Here is a 16,427-nt window from a genome sequence, read left to right as displayed (position 1 = left end):
CCTGTGCTCTCCTTAACAAATGTTTATGAAAAGGCTGCTGTTACCCATCATATCTCATGCTTTGAGGTCCTGGAATGTCTTCCTTCCTCTACCCTCACTCCCTTTCCTACCTATGTCCACTTGTCCACAACCTACATGTCCCTCAAGACTCAGCTTATGTAGAAATTCCTTCCTGAAGACTCCTTCAACATTCCCCCCCCCCACACACACATACAACACCAGCCTTGCACATTGGTTTCGTTTTATTATTGCACTTATTCTGTGATGTTACAAGTTAAATACTGACAATTCTATTGCATTAACTAGATAAGGAGTTGCTACCCAAGGATAGGTTGTTCTTATTAATCCATGTATCCAAGTGCCATGTTTGACCTGGCACAGAATGTTTTTAAAAGACTACTGAACGAACATCCCACAGAAGTTATTCTATTACCTTATCCCATTATCTATTACTTTATCCCCTTATCCCCTTATCTATTACCTTATCCCAGACACACTGTCTGTTTGAACACATATACATGTTTTATATATTTTAGATAATATCTTTATATCTGCTTTCCAATTAAAAGATACTAATACTTTACTTAAACAGTCTAGAAATCAAATCTTAGCTTAACAAATATGATTTTTTTAATTTTAAAATTATTTATGTAATAGGGAAGCATTACTAGAAATGCAGAATATAAATTATATAGTTTGAAAAAAATGATACAACTAATTTAAAACTGCAGTGCACTATAGGATGGTGCTTTGGGCAAATAATAAACTACTGCAGTTTCTCATTTTTCTCAGTCCTTAGCTATAAACTGAAAATCACATCAATCAAATCAATAAGAAATTATGGGAAGATAATATAAGTAAAGTAGAACACTCTAATGTTATAAATTTTTTTTATTAAAAATATATAGCAAATATCATTAACATCTCTAAGGAAATAACATGAATAAATAACCCAAAATGCAATTCTGATTTATTTGTGGGGGACAAGCAGTAAAACCTTTGGAATTGGAATTGTATACATACTTTGAAAAAAGTTTATGAATTATTTTAAAATAGTCCCTCATTTTATGCATATTTTATGTGTGACTGAATAGACATTTATAAAGCTACATTTTTGTATGAAAATTCCTCCTTGCAGCATTATTTTTATGAAAAGGAAACATTTTAATAATGTTAAAATCCACTCTAATCCAACCACCTTAAAACATTGTAAGGGTGGGACAATAAAATCCAGACTCTGTCTGTGGGGTGGGTGCTGGGGTAGTGCCCAGAACTTTCTCGTTTGCCCAGTAGAAGTTGCATATCCTGGGATATCCCTTAGTTCTAAGCAAAGTGGGACAGTGGGTGCAGGCACCAGTGTCTTGGTCATTTGAAAAAATTCCCTTTCTCTATGTTCTGAAACAAGCATTTGGACAATCTCTTAGAAGAGCTGAATCAACATGATTTATCATCCTGATTAAAAGAAAGTATAGGCAATTGCATATAATATTCCAGAAGTGTCTACTTCTACAAATGATATTGTGAGTGTAACTTAGGATGCTGAAAAAAAAGATAAATAAGTTTAGAACATTCAAATATAGGTGCGGTTTTTTGTCTGTAACCTAAAACATGTGCACAGAAAGTTTAAAAGTTCAAGCAATGGAGTGTTTTTTGATTGACATTATTCTAAATTCTATCTACTTAGCATGAGTATCCTGAACATGACATTGACTAGTTAAGAGCACAGACTTGGAATCAGGCCGGTTAGGGCTCACCCCAATTCAACTGTACTGGTTGCATGACTTTGGGAATTTGAAAGTTACTTAAAGTCTCTGACTCTTCTTTTCCACCTCTTTAAAACAGTCTCACAAGATAGCTGTAATGATTAGGAGGCATAAAAAATGTAAAAGATGTAATATCTGTGTCTGGAATATAATAAAGTACTAAAACATAGCCATTATATTGGTATATCTTTTTCACTTTTCACCTAAGAACTAAGGCATTATGTAGTTCCTTATTATAACTGAGCAGTCATGAATGACAAAAGACTATCTTTAAGCATGCAACCATTAAAATCCAAAAAAAAAAAAAAAAAAGTTTATAAAACTCTAACTACCAAAATGCACCATGCATGAAATAACCTTTCTCACTTGCCATTATAAGGATAGGAGAATCAGACTATCTATGAATGTGTTTCTCCCCCATCAAAATTATGCCATTAAAATACTCAGTATTTTATCAATATTTTTGATATTTTATATTATAATTAAACACCTATATAACACTAATTTCTTTTCTATATTCTCAGTCTGTTACACAAGTATTTCTGATTGAAGCAAACCTGTTCTATAGCAAGAAATAACTCCTGAGGTCTGAGAGTTCTGAAAAGAATTTAAAAGGAAGAAGATATAGATATTAAACTTCTCTATGTATATATTATCTCATGAATAGTCATAGTATCTCTGTGAAGTCATATTAGTCCCATTTTATAAAAAATGAAAATGGAAGGTCAGATATATTTGAATGATTTTCCAAGTACAAACAAGTGATAATGGAATTATGCTAATATTTATTGCATTATCTCATCAATCCACGATACCTTATAAAGTAAATGCTATTATGATGCTCACTGTAAAAACTGAGAAAACAGAAGTTAAGTAACTTGTCTAATAAGACCTGAAACCATAAAATACATAGAAGGAAATACAGGCGAAACACTACGTGATTTGCACATCTAAGACATCTTTACAGACACATCACCCAAAGCAGTGATAGTGAAGGCAAAGATAAACAGCTGGGACTACATCAAATTAAAGAGCTTCTGCAGAGCAAATGAGACAATAACAAAAACAAAGAGAAACACCACCGACTGGGAGAACATTTTTGCACACAACGCTAATGATAAAGGACTGATCACAAAAATCTGCAAAGAGCTGATGAGACTCAACAACAAAGAAAATAATCCAGTCAAAAAATGGGCAGAAGAGCTAAAAAGAAAACTTCTCTGAAGAGGAAATGCAAATGGCCAACAGGCATATGAAAAAATGTTCAACATCACTTGTAATCAGGGAAATGCAAATCTTACACTAGTGAGAATGGCACATATTAAAAAAACTAGCAACAACAAATGTTGGCGAGGTTGTGGAGAAAAAGGAACTCTCCTGCACTATTGGTGGGAGTGCAAACTGGTCCAACCACTATGGAGAGCTGTGTGGAGATTTCTGGATCTACTAAACATAGAGCTTCCATATGATCCAGCAATTCCACTCCTAGGTATTTACCCAAAGGACACAGAAACATCAATTCCAAAGAGTACCTGCACCCCTATGTTCATAGCAGCACTGTTTACAATAGCTAAGCTTTGGAAACAACCCAAATGCCCAAAAATAGATGACTGGATCAAGAAGATGTGGTACATATACACCATGGAATATTACTCAGCCTTCAAAAAAGATAAACACATGCAATTTGCAGCAACATGGATGGCGCTGGAAGGGATCATGCTCAGCAAAATAAGCCAGAAAGAAAAAGAAAAATACCGGATGGTCTCACTCATAGCAGGAATCTAGAAAACTTAAATAAGGGACCAGGAAAATGAATAACTATAAGAAAGTGAAAATCAAAATCGACAAACAACTATGAACCAGAGACAACTCTATGGAGGGTGGGGGGCAGGGAGGGGAGGGTCTGGGGTCAAAATAAGGGGGTTGCAATTGTATGGGGAATATAAAAATAAAATTTATTTAATTTAAAAAAAAAAAGTAACTTGTCTAGAGTCATCATGTTGATAAGTGAATAAGTTAAGTTTAACCCACATGATCTGACCCCAGAGCCTGCATGCCTGCCTGTTAGTACTTGTTCTTCCCTGAACTAGCCTGTCTTTCTTAAGAGACTATCTATTTCATTCCAGACAAATGAAATTGCTTGGAATTACAATTGTGGACAGAATAAATGTTTGATGAATGTTATCACTAGAACAAATCTTTCTCTTTTTTTAATGAACTAATGATACAGAAAAGAGAATGAGTTTAGACCGTGTAACGATTTTCCTTTTCAACTGAATATTCTACTTCAAGTGGTGATAGAATGGAAGTGTCATTGTTCACTATTATCACATTTATTTATGCCACAAATATTTATAAGCCCTATATCATAAGCGTACTGATGAAATAAAAACCACAAAGACATCCACTATGGTATAAAGTGTTCATAATCTGCTAACAAGATGTAATTGACAGGGCCTAATAATTACCAGAGTGAGCAATATTTTTATTAATTGAAACCCTGCTCAATTTTTAATTTTCATTTTATTTTCATTTTGCTTGACTGCATTTAATCCTCATAAAACTTATGTGAGGTAGATTTCTTAGTCTGCCTTCACAGATGAGGGGGATAGTCAATCATGGAGATCAAGGTCACAGAACCTATGTCTACTGACCTGAATCCCAGTGTTCTCTCCATAAGCTGTCAATTTCTTCCTAGCAGCAGGTTTTAGAACCTATTACCAAATCAGAGTAGTATGTAGTCTTCAGACCTGAGTATGTTTTCTGATCCAGAATCCATTAAATGAAAGAGAAAGTGGGATTCCAGGGAAAGGGACATTCAATAAATACTGTGGCAAATATGTATATAATGATACCCTGAATCTTTCCCCCAAAAGAACTATGCCCACTTATTTAGACAATTGTACACTAGGGTGAGTGGGATACCTTCTAAGTATGGTTGGACACTAGATGTGAGCTAGCATTGTAAACCAGGGGTATGAAGCATTGTTAACCAGAGGTATGAAATCATTTGTATGATTTCCCTTTAGAGTAGGTTTATAGGGGATGGGAGGGGTGTCAGGTGATGTATGGGATCATGGTCCAGATCTGGTTCACAGTGAGTCCACTGAGTTCAAAGATCATTCCTCCAGTTGCTGATATTTAATTGGAGCACACACACATGGTAGTTGGTATAACTCGTAAAATATTCCTAGGCTAGTTGATTAAAAGATTTTATAGGAAGAAGAGCCAAGTAGAAATGGGTAAGCCCACCACCATGAGCCAAATGAGTAAATCAAGACCAATATTAAATCCTATGTAATTAATTGGAGATGATGGGTTCATGGAAGAGGGGGACAGGGTTGGCTATTAAAAAAATTAACCAAATCAATATCAATTTCATGGTTGGTAAAGCTCTTTCCACTGCTCTAGAAAATTTGAAATTTAGCTGTGGGAGTTAGTTAATATGGCCTTTTTCTTTCTATACATCCTTAGCTTTTCTTCCACACAATCACATGTATATAAATCGTAAACAATGTAAACACATTTTTTCTTTTTAAAAATTCATTTTCATCTATAATCTGTAGCATAAACTCACTTTTCATCAATTTTTAAGTAGTGACAAATTTAGATACATACTCACAAATGCCCTACCTAGATTAACCTTGAAATCATGTGTAGGAATTAAATCTCATGAAAATTTTAAAGTGTAGTCCACAGTTTAGGGGAAATACCCAAATCCTACTAAAGGCATAATGATTCAATTTTCTGCATAAAAAGGGTATTGTCCTAAAAGGAATAATGGAATTTTCATACATATATACAAATATCTATGTTTTCATTTTTATGATTTAAGACAAGAATGCAAAATTTTATTCAATGAAAACTCTAAAATTTTATACCAAAAATAAATATTTTTGCACCCATAGATTCAAACAATGTTAAGCACTATAGGGAATATAAACTACCAAATATATACTACCTGCTCTCAAAAATCTAACAAGTGACTGACTCATTTAGATTAAAATTGAGTAGCATTGGGGTATGTAATTAAAGTAAAACACACTTTAAGAAACACTAAAATAAAAGCACTAACAATAATTGTAAAAGTGTGAACCTAACAGCTCTTGGGTCACAGTGGCTCAAACCCATGTCTCTGAGCTAAAAGCCTTTAGTTATTGAATTTACTTCTCCAAGCTTCCTTGTTCCCTCTCTGTAAAATAGATTTTGTGAAGGTTAAATAAGATCATGCAAAGCACCGAGGCTAATACACATTAAGTACTCAATGTAAAAGTAAAAAAGTGGATTTTTGATAGTCAACAAAATTAGGTTCTTTCAGGTACTAAAAAGAAACCTCAAACCTGGGGGCCTCCCTGGTGGTGCAGCGGTTGAGCACAGGGTTGCGAAGCTGCCCGCAGCCCCTGCAGCACCAGTTCTATCCCTGGCTGCTCACACATGGTCCGCAGACCTCCCCTGCCTCCCGCTGCTCCCCTCAGCAGTGTGCTTCGGTCCCTCTGCCTGTTCTGGCTCTCGTCAATTCTCTCACGCTTCTGACTGTACCCAGTGCTTGTATAAATAAATAAATAAATCTTAAAAAAAAAAAAAAAAAAAAAAGAAAAGAAAAAGAAACCTCAAACCTGGAATCATCTTTTTCAAGTTTCCTACCAACAGTTCCTGAGAATACAAGTCTGGTGATAGTTAACACTGAATACAATGAGTGTGCTACATCACAAAAGCATTCCCCCAAATCTGCCAGTGCTCTCAACCCTAAGCCCTTTCTGCAATGCTTTTCCTCCTCTGTAATCACGTCGTTAGTCATCCCCATGACTCAATTTTCTCCATTCATGTCTTATCTTTACACAAATTATTAAGAGCTTTAAAATCTCCTTTCTACCTCTGCTATGAATTTATGATTTGTGTCTTTGACACTGATGCTGTGGAAAAGCAGGATGTTTAGAACATAAACAGCTCCAGAGTGCCCTGTTCAGCCCCCAGTATGAAAGGGACCACTTCCTAAGTGACAGATGTCAGGGGCACTCAAGTTTCATGTTCCCTACTGCTTTCCCTTTCTTGTGCTACAGAGACAAGATGAAATGAAAAGCCTTCCTGCACCTTACAAGAAAACATGAAGTGTATGTTAAAACATATTTATTCTTTCAAATATGTTGATTCAATGGGTGGATATTTTATTAAAGCAACTTTTTTTTTTTTTGGTGATGGAGTCTTTGAAAGTAAATTATTACTGAACACTTTCACTTCTTATATTAACTGAATAATAAACCAATGTAACAGTGTTTAACTCTTGATGCTTAGAAAAGTGGTAGTACCAGGTTTCTTACCTACAACAATTCCATAGGAGAAAAACAGAAAGTAGATATTGGGGGCAAAACTGCTCAACATCAGGCCTCCAGCCACCATGAAGCCACTGAAGATAGTCACAGGTCTTGCTCCAAAAGATGAGACACAGAGGCTACAGATAGGACCTAAAATAATAAAGGACACATTCTTTACTTAACAATAGCCTACTTTCCACAATTATATGATCCATCATAAGTTTAAAATATTTCCATCAATCATAAAATAAAAACAACAATCATCAACATCTACCATGTATTTACCATGGACTGGACACTATGTGGGGTGCTTCATTTAAACAATCTCATTACACCCAAATCTTACTGCAGCCTTGGGATAGACACTATCATTTTCCTCAGTTTTTTTTCGTTTGTTTGTTTATTTGTTTGTTTGTTTTTAAGATTTATTTATTTATTTATACAAGCACTGGGTACAGTCAGAAGTGCAAGAGGGTGAGAGAATTCACCAGAGCCAGAGCGGGGAGCAGAACAGGCAGACTGACGAAGCACACTGCTGAAGGGAGCAGCGGGTGTGGCAGGAGAGATCTGCGTGCCATGTGGGACCCTCACCAGCTGGGGATTGAACCGGTGCTGCTGAGGCTGCGGGCAACTTCGCAGCCCAGCGCTCAACCATGGCGCCACCGGGGAGGCCCATGTTTTCCTCAGTTTTTAACAAGAATTAAAGTTTTAAGATGGTGAGATAACATAGTTAAGAAACAGGGCTTCCGGAGTCAGACTTTATTCAAATGTGAGTTCTATTTATTACCTGTCAGCTGTTTGATTTCAGGCAACTGAATTGATCTGTGTTTTAGTTTCCTCATCTGAAAATTGGAATTATAATGGTACCTACCTCAAAGTGCTACTGAGAGGGCAAGTAACTGCACAGATGTCATGGTGATCACAAGGCCTGGTACAAGTAAGTGCCCGATTACTGCAGACATGACAGTGGCAACAGCAGCAGCCACCACAGTAGTTATAGAGGAAGAAGTAAAAACCCAACAGTCTCATTCCTCAGCCCACCTGCTGAACCAGCATATGATTCTGAGGATTTTTGTTTCCTGTGTGTTCCATGAATCTTTTCTACCAACAGCTCCTTTCCAGCACAAGGCCATTCATACAAGTGATTATGAAATCAACTTGAAAACTGAATGTAGCTTATAGTGCCCCAAAGGATAGACGAGAAGGGAAGAGTGGGTTACTACCTTCGTAGAGAATATTCTAAGAGGTGGGGTCAAGTAGAGGAGCACTGTACCCATTAGACATGAGTCAGTACAGCACTATATTCCATGTGTAACCTGAAGTTTAGGGGAGAAAATATTCTATTAACAGACAAGCAGACGTGACCATTACCTGAACCTGTTAGATACATAATTAGCAACTGCTCATATAATAGGATTTAAGAGAGAGTGAAATTCTTTCCCACTACACCTTACCTAAAGTGTGTATAACCACAGAGTTTAGTCTTTTAAAATAAAAGGACATTAAGAGTTATTCAGCCTACTAGTCTCATTTACATGGAAGGAAATTAAAGTTCATAGAGGTTGTCCAAGCCCATGGTACAAAGAGTCATCAATCGGAAGCAAAATAACACACTTTAACAAGACTTGACAAGAATTTTTGACTTGACAAGAATCTTTCAAGATACAAACTATTATTCCCAATTTATAAAAAACACACTTGCTAGGAGAGCTAAAGACAGGGAATAGTAAGGGTTAGGAAAGATGTGGAGCAAATACTCAAACATTGTATCCTAAAGTCAAGCACAACATACTGCATAACCCAGGAATCCCACTTCTGTGTGTTCACCCAATAGAAATGCCTACACCAAAATGTCATAAAAATAAATGTTCATAACAGAACTATTCATACTAGCCAAAAACTAGACTCAGATGTTCATGAGCAGTATAATGTGTGAGTAGATTCCTGCATATTCCTACAGTGGACTATTATATGGCAATAAGAATGAATGGTCTACTACTACCCATAGCAAAACAGATGTATCTCATAAACATTTGTGAAGAAAAAGACACCCAACACAAAAAAGTACACATTGTGTAATGCCAATGATAAAAAGAACAAAAACAGACAAAGCTAATCTATGGTTAGAAGTGAGGATAGTGGTTATCGTTGGAAAGGAGTAGGGAATTATAACTAGAAGGGAGCCCAGTTCAAATTCCAGGCTAATGTTCTGTTTCTGGATGTGAAAGTGTTTATTCCATGGGTGTTTGTGAAAAATTCACCAACTGATACTCTCATAATACACTTTTCTGTACATACCTTTTACTTCAATAATAAATTGTTTTAAGTAACCACACACAGAAAGATGATGTAATCAACCTACAATCTCATTGATAATAAGTGGCAGAGCCAGGTTCCAAAGATGGGGTATATGTACACAATGGAATACTACTCAGGGATCAAAAAAGACAAATTCATGCCTTTTGCAGCAACATAGATGGAGCTGGAAAGGATTGTGAAAAACAAAGTAAGTCAGAATGAGAAATATAAATACTCGATGGTGTCTCTTATAGAGAAACCAAACAAAGGGTCAGATAAAACCAAATTTAAAAATTAACACTTGAAAGTTGATTATAGACTGAGGAATCCTGAAGGGGAGGGGTAAAAACAAAGTGGGGAGGTGACATGATAAACAATGCTAGTGGACTATGGGTGCTTTGGTGAAAGGGGCACTATGGTAATAACACATGAAGGGGCATATTCTCTACTTCCAAAATTCAAACAACAATGTAAACCAACATTACCTCATTTTAAAAAATTATAATAATCTACAATATTTACTTAAAAAATAAAATAGGGGCATCCCTGGTGGCTCAAAGGGTTAAGAGGCAACACTATGAAGCTGTCCACAGCCACTGCAGGATGAGTTCAATCCCCAGCCAGGGAGCTGAACCACATGGCACAGCAGACCTCTCCTGACTCGCCCACTGCTCCCCCTCAGCACTGTATTTCAGTCAGTCTGCCTGTTCTGTTCCCCACTCTGTCTCTGGTGAATCCTCTCACCCCACCCCACCCCCATGCCTCTGGCCTGTACCCCAGCTCTTGCATGCATAAATAAACTTTTAATAAATAAATAAACCTTTAAAAATAAAATGAAAATAAATTCCCCACTTTCACACTGCCATCTGCTGCTTACTTAGAGAAAAATGTATTGGTATAGAGATTAAAGATAAATAATTTCATAGCTAAAAGAGACCTTGGAAATGGTCCAACATCTCATTTTTAAAATGATGAACTGGAGTTCAGAAAGATTATATGATTTGATCAAGAGTCTGCAGCTAATAAATAACAAGGTTAAGGTCAAAGACAGTCTAATATTTTTCCCAAGAGTGAAGTATTTCGGTCAGTGCATACATTTCTCTAGACATCAAGGTACTTTTAATTAATTCAGCTCAAGTAGTTTTATGAATTTATGGCAGATGAAAATGTGTTACTCATACACATTTTGGCATTAAAAAAAGTTTAGAGAAAATTATTTTATTCTTATCCTCAGAACCAGGGTGTTTCTACCTTATTCCTCATCACAAGACTGGTTTCAAGTGATGAACTGAATCAAGGGATTGCCCTAAGGGAATGTTTTGTAGGATGCTTCTGGTCTTTCATTTTGCAGGAAGAGACTTTGGAGCAAAAGCTTGTTAACTCTTAACATGAACCCAGGATTCCATACCTTGGGACCTTAAAATATTTAGAAAAAAGTGGGAAAAGAACCTTATCATCTGGTTGTGAATTTTTTATTTTGATAAGTAATGCCATTTTAAAATGAATGAACTGTCTATTATCACTGTCATTAAAGAAGGAAACTTTTAATAAGGAAATAGTGAGAAGGATATAATTTTAGAGTAAAATGTAAGATAATAAGGAGACAGTGGGATCCAGGCACACACACACATACACACTACATATCATTTTTTTACATTAATTATACATTTAGGGAAAACTTTTCTTGAACTTACAGCTGCATATACATTGGTGTTTGGAAGACATTTTTACTACTGCTACCTTCTGTTTGGGAGATTAATCTTGACTGTTGGGTTAACTGAAAATCCTGAGCTAAATGTTCAGTAGCAGAATTGACAGCTAACGAAGAAAGGTTTAAGGATGGCAGGTGGCATGTGTGGTGCAAAAAGATAAACAATCCTATCCTTTCTAGAAGGATATGCAAGGCTCTTAAGAGACACCGTATTCTCTCATAAATACTCTACTCTGCTGTAGGGACCTGGCAACACTTTTGACACAGTGCTGATACATTCACTCAAAAAAGGTAAGAAACTATTTTAGGGAATAAACTTACAAGTGAAAATAAGGCATGAAGAAAGGAAAAAGAGGATAGGATTTTGAGCATTGCAGCCCCTTAAATACAAAATAAAACAAATAAAAAATAATTTAATAATATCCATTTGCAAATCATACCAATTGATGTACTTTTCAGCAATTGAGGGGAATAAAAAAGAGAAATGAAAACTAACTGCAAAAGTGTTTTGTAATGATCATGTGCAAATTAGAAAACGGAAAGAATGAGATGTTCTAAGAAAGTGAGAATTTTTGCACTTCCCTGGTGGCCTAGGGGTTAAGTCTCAGTGCTACTACCTTGAAGGCCCACCTCGAGGGCCTGAGTTCGATCCCTGGCCAGGGAGCTAACCCACATGGCACAACAGACCTCTCCTGTTTTGCCTTCTGCTCCTCTCAGCAGTGTATTTCAGTAGATCAACCTGTTCTGCTCCCCACCCACACTTCTAGCCTGCACCTTCTACACAAAAATAAATAAATAAAATCTTTTTTAAAAAGTCAGAATTCTTGGGCCTCCCTGTTGGCACAAGGGGTTAAGAGGCAACCTCTGAAGCTATTCGCAGCCACTGTAGCACAAGTTCTATCCCCTGCCAGGGAGCTACCCACATGGCACAGCAGACCTCTCCTGACTCACCCACTGTTCCCCTCAGCAGTATAGTTCAGTCAATCTGCCTGTTCCGTTCCCCACTCTGTCTCTGGTGAATTCTCTCACCCCCCACATCTCTGGCCTGTACCCCAGTTCTTGTATGCATAAATAAATAAATCTTTAAGAAAAAAGTCAGAATTCTCTATAAGAAAGTTATGAAATTGTTTCCTTCAGCTCTTCAGAGTAACTTAGGAACAAACAACACAGTGAAATTTTTTTTTGACTGTTAAAATTAGCAAGGAGGAAGAATAAACCCCTTACACTAAAGAGTATGTTAGTAATATTAACATAGTCTGGATCAATTAAACAAAAAAGTAAATATTTGATCATTGTCCTTCCTTCCTTATTTACCAAATGTTCCCTAGAGCAGTGCTACACAATGGAAATATAAGAAGCCACACATGTGAGTCACATACAGAATTTAAATTTTCTAGTAACTACATTGAAGAAAGAAGAATATGTGAAAATAATTTTCAGAATGCATTTTAGCTAACCTAATAAATCCAAAACAATATCATTTCAATATCATTAATGAGCTGTTTTACATTGTTTTGTTTTGTACCAGTCTTTGAAATCGAATATGTGTTTATTTCATTTATAACACATTTCAAACTCGCCACATTTCCAGTGCTCAGTAGCCACCTGATCATTCTATGGGACAGCACAGCATGGGAATCTCATATGGCAGAAGACACAAAAAAGACCACACACAATCCAGAACCTTAGACCAGAAAGCAAAAGAAACACACATCAAGAGTTTAAAACCTAAGGTCACGGGCAAGAAAGGTTCCAGTCAAGTGTTTTATGATTTTAGAAGAGGAAGAGTATCTGGGGCCAAGGAAATGAAACTTGCTCTGGGTGAAGTATGGTTATATCTAATAAAGGAATGAAAATACATTCCAAAATGTATTTTTTTGGAAACACAATATGGTTTTCCAGCTTGTAATTATTGTAAGATAACTTTGGGAAAAGATTATTTTTGGAATCTAAATCAACTATGCATTTCTCTCTTCCAGAAAGTTTTCAGAGAGTCCCAAAAATGGTGGGATGGCTAGGAGGGTGCATTGAAGCTGTGGTAGGCTTATAGTACAGGGAAAATGTATTTATTCTACTGTGTCCTGATCAATTACAAAGTTCCAGTGGTCAAATTACAGAACTGGTCAAGGACACACCCACAATACCTTCTCTAAATAAAAGGGGGTAAAGAAAATAACCGATGTTTCCAGGTATGACATGGCCTGTCTGCCTCAGAGTCATTTGAGGAGTTAAAATACAGATTTCTGGGACCATTCCAGTAGGAAACTGGCTTTTAGACAAGCTCAAGTGATTTATATACATGCTCAAATTTAAGAGCAACTGAGATATAAACATATATATTCCACCTTTTGTCAAAATCAACCATGTGTTTAAATATGTATATACATACGTATAAATCATCTTTTAACAAAAAGGAGGTAAAGATATCCATTTTTGTATTTTTTGTCAAAAGCAGTGTCATTGGACGCAATTTATTTTTCATGAATTATATGGCACGAGCAGTGCCATTCTCAAGCCAAAACCAACAGTAATTTTCTTTCTTTTTTTTTTTTTAAGAAGATTCTTTTTTTTTTTTTTAAGATTTATTTTTATTTATTTATAGAAGCACTGGGTACAGTCAGAAGCACGGGAGAGTGAGAGAATTCACCAGAGCCAGAGCGGAGAGCAGAGCAGGCAGAAGGACCGAAGCACACTGCTGAGGGGAGCAGCGGGCGGCAGGAGAGGTCTGCGCGCCATGTGGGACCCTCCTCCTGTGGCCAGGGAGCAGCCGGGGATCGAACCGGCGCTGCAAAGGCTGCGGGCAGCTTCGCAACCCAGTGCTCAACCGCAGCGCCACCGGGGAGGCCCAGTAATTTTCTTTATCAATAAATTGAGCAAATCATATCTCCGAGAATTAGCAAGAAGTATGAGATTGAAATCTAAGAAAGAGCTTAAGCCAGAGATAGTTGGAGCTTTAAAAAAATACATGTCTGGGCTCCATCAAAAAACCACTGAATTAGAAAGTCTGAAGGTCAAATCCAGGCAATTATAGGTTAGAATTTTTCTATAGATGATTCTAACTATCTCTCTGGTTAAGAAACACTGATAACCATTTGGGTTATTAACATGAGATAAACTTTTTCCATTTCTAAGATAGTTTCAACCTGTTTGTTGCCTCTATAGAAAAAAAAATTGTCAATAAAGTAGAGGGTTATTATGGCTCATATGTTGCCAGACACTTTTTGCTAATACCATAGTTGTCAGGATTATGCCTTAATTTATGCTATGAAACGTCAAGGGAAGCCAACATCACATATGTTCAGCGGACACCAAATAAAATATGTGAGGGTGCGTGCACACCCAACATATATACATGGTAACTTTTCAAACATTATTTTTTCCCTACTACCTCCTCATTCTTGAACTCTTTGGCATCATGATTCTTCAAAAGCTTTTATTAGCTGATATAAGTGTCTCTGCATCCAGCCAAAGTTAAGTAACTACCCAAGGTTACTCAGCTAAAAAGTGGTGGCATCTGGACTCGAATGAGCCTCTGACTTCAGTTCAATGCTCCTCCCATCTATTTGTTCTCTCCCATGAACAAATATATGTGGTGGCACATTCCCTCTCTCCAGACCTTACAAGCAAAATTAGCTTCGTGGACTTGCAACCTATGCAGTCACAGTGGGCCCAGTCTACACGGGTCATACACTTGACCTACTGTTCTGCTGTTCTTCACTTTTTAAAACAAGGGGCTCTGCCTTTTCATTCTGCAGTGGTGCCTGCAAATTATGTAGGACCAACTGGTCCTGCTTACAAGTGAAAGGTGATGCCCTCGCTCTTGAGACAGTGATCATGCACCTATGAATCTGGAGGAAGTGTAACTTGCAGTTCATTTTTCAGTCTCTGCCACCAATGTCCCATCCATCAATAAGAGATCTCAGCTTCCCTTAACTCTCAACTCCTACCTGGACTGACTGTGAAAAGAAGCTTTGTTCTCTGAGTATGTGCAAACTGAGAAATCATTTCAATTACCCTTTGACCCTTGCTGGAAGGTAAGATAATCACACTTCTGCTTAACTTACTATTTGTTAATAGGAATGATGATTAATTAGAGAACATTAAAAAATTATCACCTCCTCATACTATATATTTTTTTAGAAATCAGTATTTTCAAAGTCTTTTATTAATATATCAATTATCATTATCATTCACTTGTACTTTGACAGCTTACAAACATTTCACATTTTGAAAAACTCTTTCAAATAAATCTTGGACAAACTTTTCCTGTTTCTCCTGAGTTCATAATGACAGTATTATTTTCATTTGTTTAATTATGGTCAGTTATTGCATCTGACACAGCCAGATGATCTAGCATTGTTCTTCAAGTCTTGTTTATAACTTAACAAGGTAATACATCAGTTAGAAACAACAGTTTTGTTTTGTTTGCTTTAAGCAGTGCCTTTTGATGATCAAGAAAGACAACACATTTAATACAATGCAAATCATCACTTTCAATGTCCTTATTTTGCCCAAGAATGGAGATTGTTATTGCTCCCCAAATCATGTTAAGCTTCTCACATATGGGAAGAGACCCAGGGCTAGGTTACAATATTAGTAGAGGTGGGATTAAATAGTTTCAAGTGAATTAGACTGATGATCATTAAATATTACTGCAAAGTTCAAACTATGGGTCCTAATCTTAATGTTATGATTTTAATAAATAAAGATAGGAATCACTATTACATCATCTGTAAATGTTTATCACTAATAATACTTTTGAAAGCATTATAAGGAGGCAATATTGAATATATTAAATATGTCTTGTATATACTACTACACTGTTGATATATTAAAATCCTTAATAGTATCATTACTGTGACATGGGACCATACTTTGCCACGTCACATTTTTCTTATGACGGTAACACAAATATAGGCCATTCAAGTTGACTATGGTGCATCTGAGTCAGAGGAATAATTATGAATCATATAGGACTGCAAGTGTTTACAGTCCTGTTGAAAGTCATATGGTCCTTTAGTCACAAGTATTCATTGGGCATACCTGGATTAGAGCCTTCATCTCCCTGTATTCCATTCTTACTCGTGGAAATATAGGTGTGTCCCTCAGACTATGAGCTTCTTATGGTCAGGAATGATATGTCTGCTACTTATCTTCATTTCCAATATTTAGTACACTACCTAGCTCATAGTAGCAAAGAAACGGATGAATATCTTATGGATTCCTATTTTTTCACACATACTTATTACAGTGAGATTGTGGTAATCGCAGCGAATGCAGGAAAATATGTTATGGTTTAAAAAAATAGACACCTATGCATTGTACATTTGCTGCATTTAATGA

General features: G+C 36.5%; 1 protein-coding gene across 1 annotated transcript in view; it reads right to left on the bottom strand.

Moving 5' to 3' along the window:
* SLC16A9 (solute carrier family 16 member 9) overlaps positions 1-16,427 on the bottom strand; it is a 53,008-nt gene that overhangs the window by 13,276 nt on the left and 23,305 nt on the right. The window contains exon 3 of the mRNA XM_037496332.2: positions 7,082-7,225. Coding sequence (XP_037352229.1) covers positions 7,082-7,225 — 144 coding nt within the window. The remainder of the gene's footprint in view (positions 1-7,081; positions 7,226-16,427) is intronic.

The sequence above is a fragment of the Talpa occidentalis genome, unplaced genomic scaffold, assembly GCF_014898055.3.
Source record: "Talpa occidentalis isolate TD23 unplaced genomic scaffold, MPIMG_talOcc4v2.1 talOcc4.8, whole genome shotgun sequence".
Classification (NCBI taxonomy): Eukaryota; Metazoa; Chordata; class Mammalia; order Eulipotyphla; family Talpidae; genus Talpa; species Talpa occidentalis.
The sequence above is the reverse complement of the archived record's forward strand: the minus strand, read 5'-3'. Positions and strand labels throughout refer to the sequence as shown.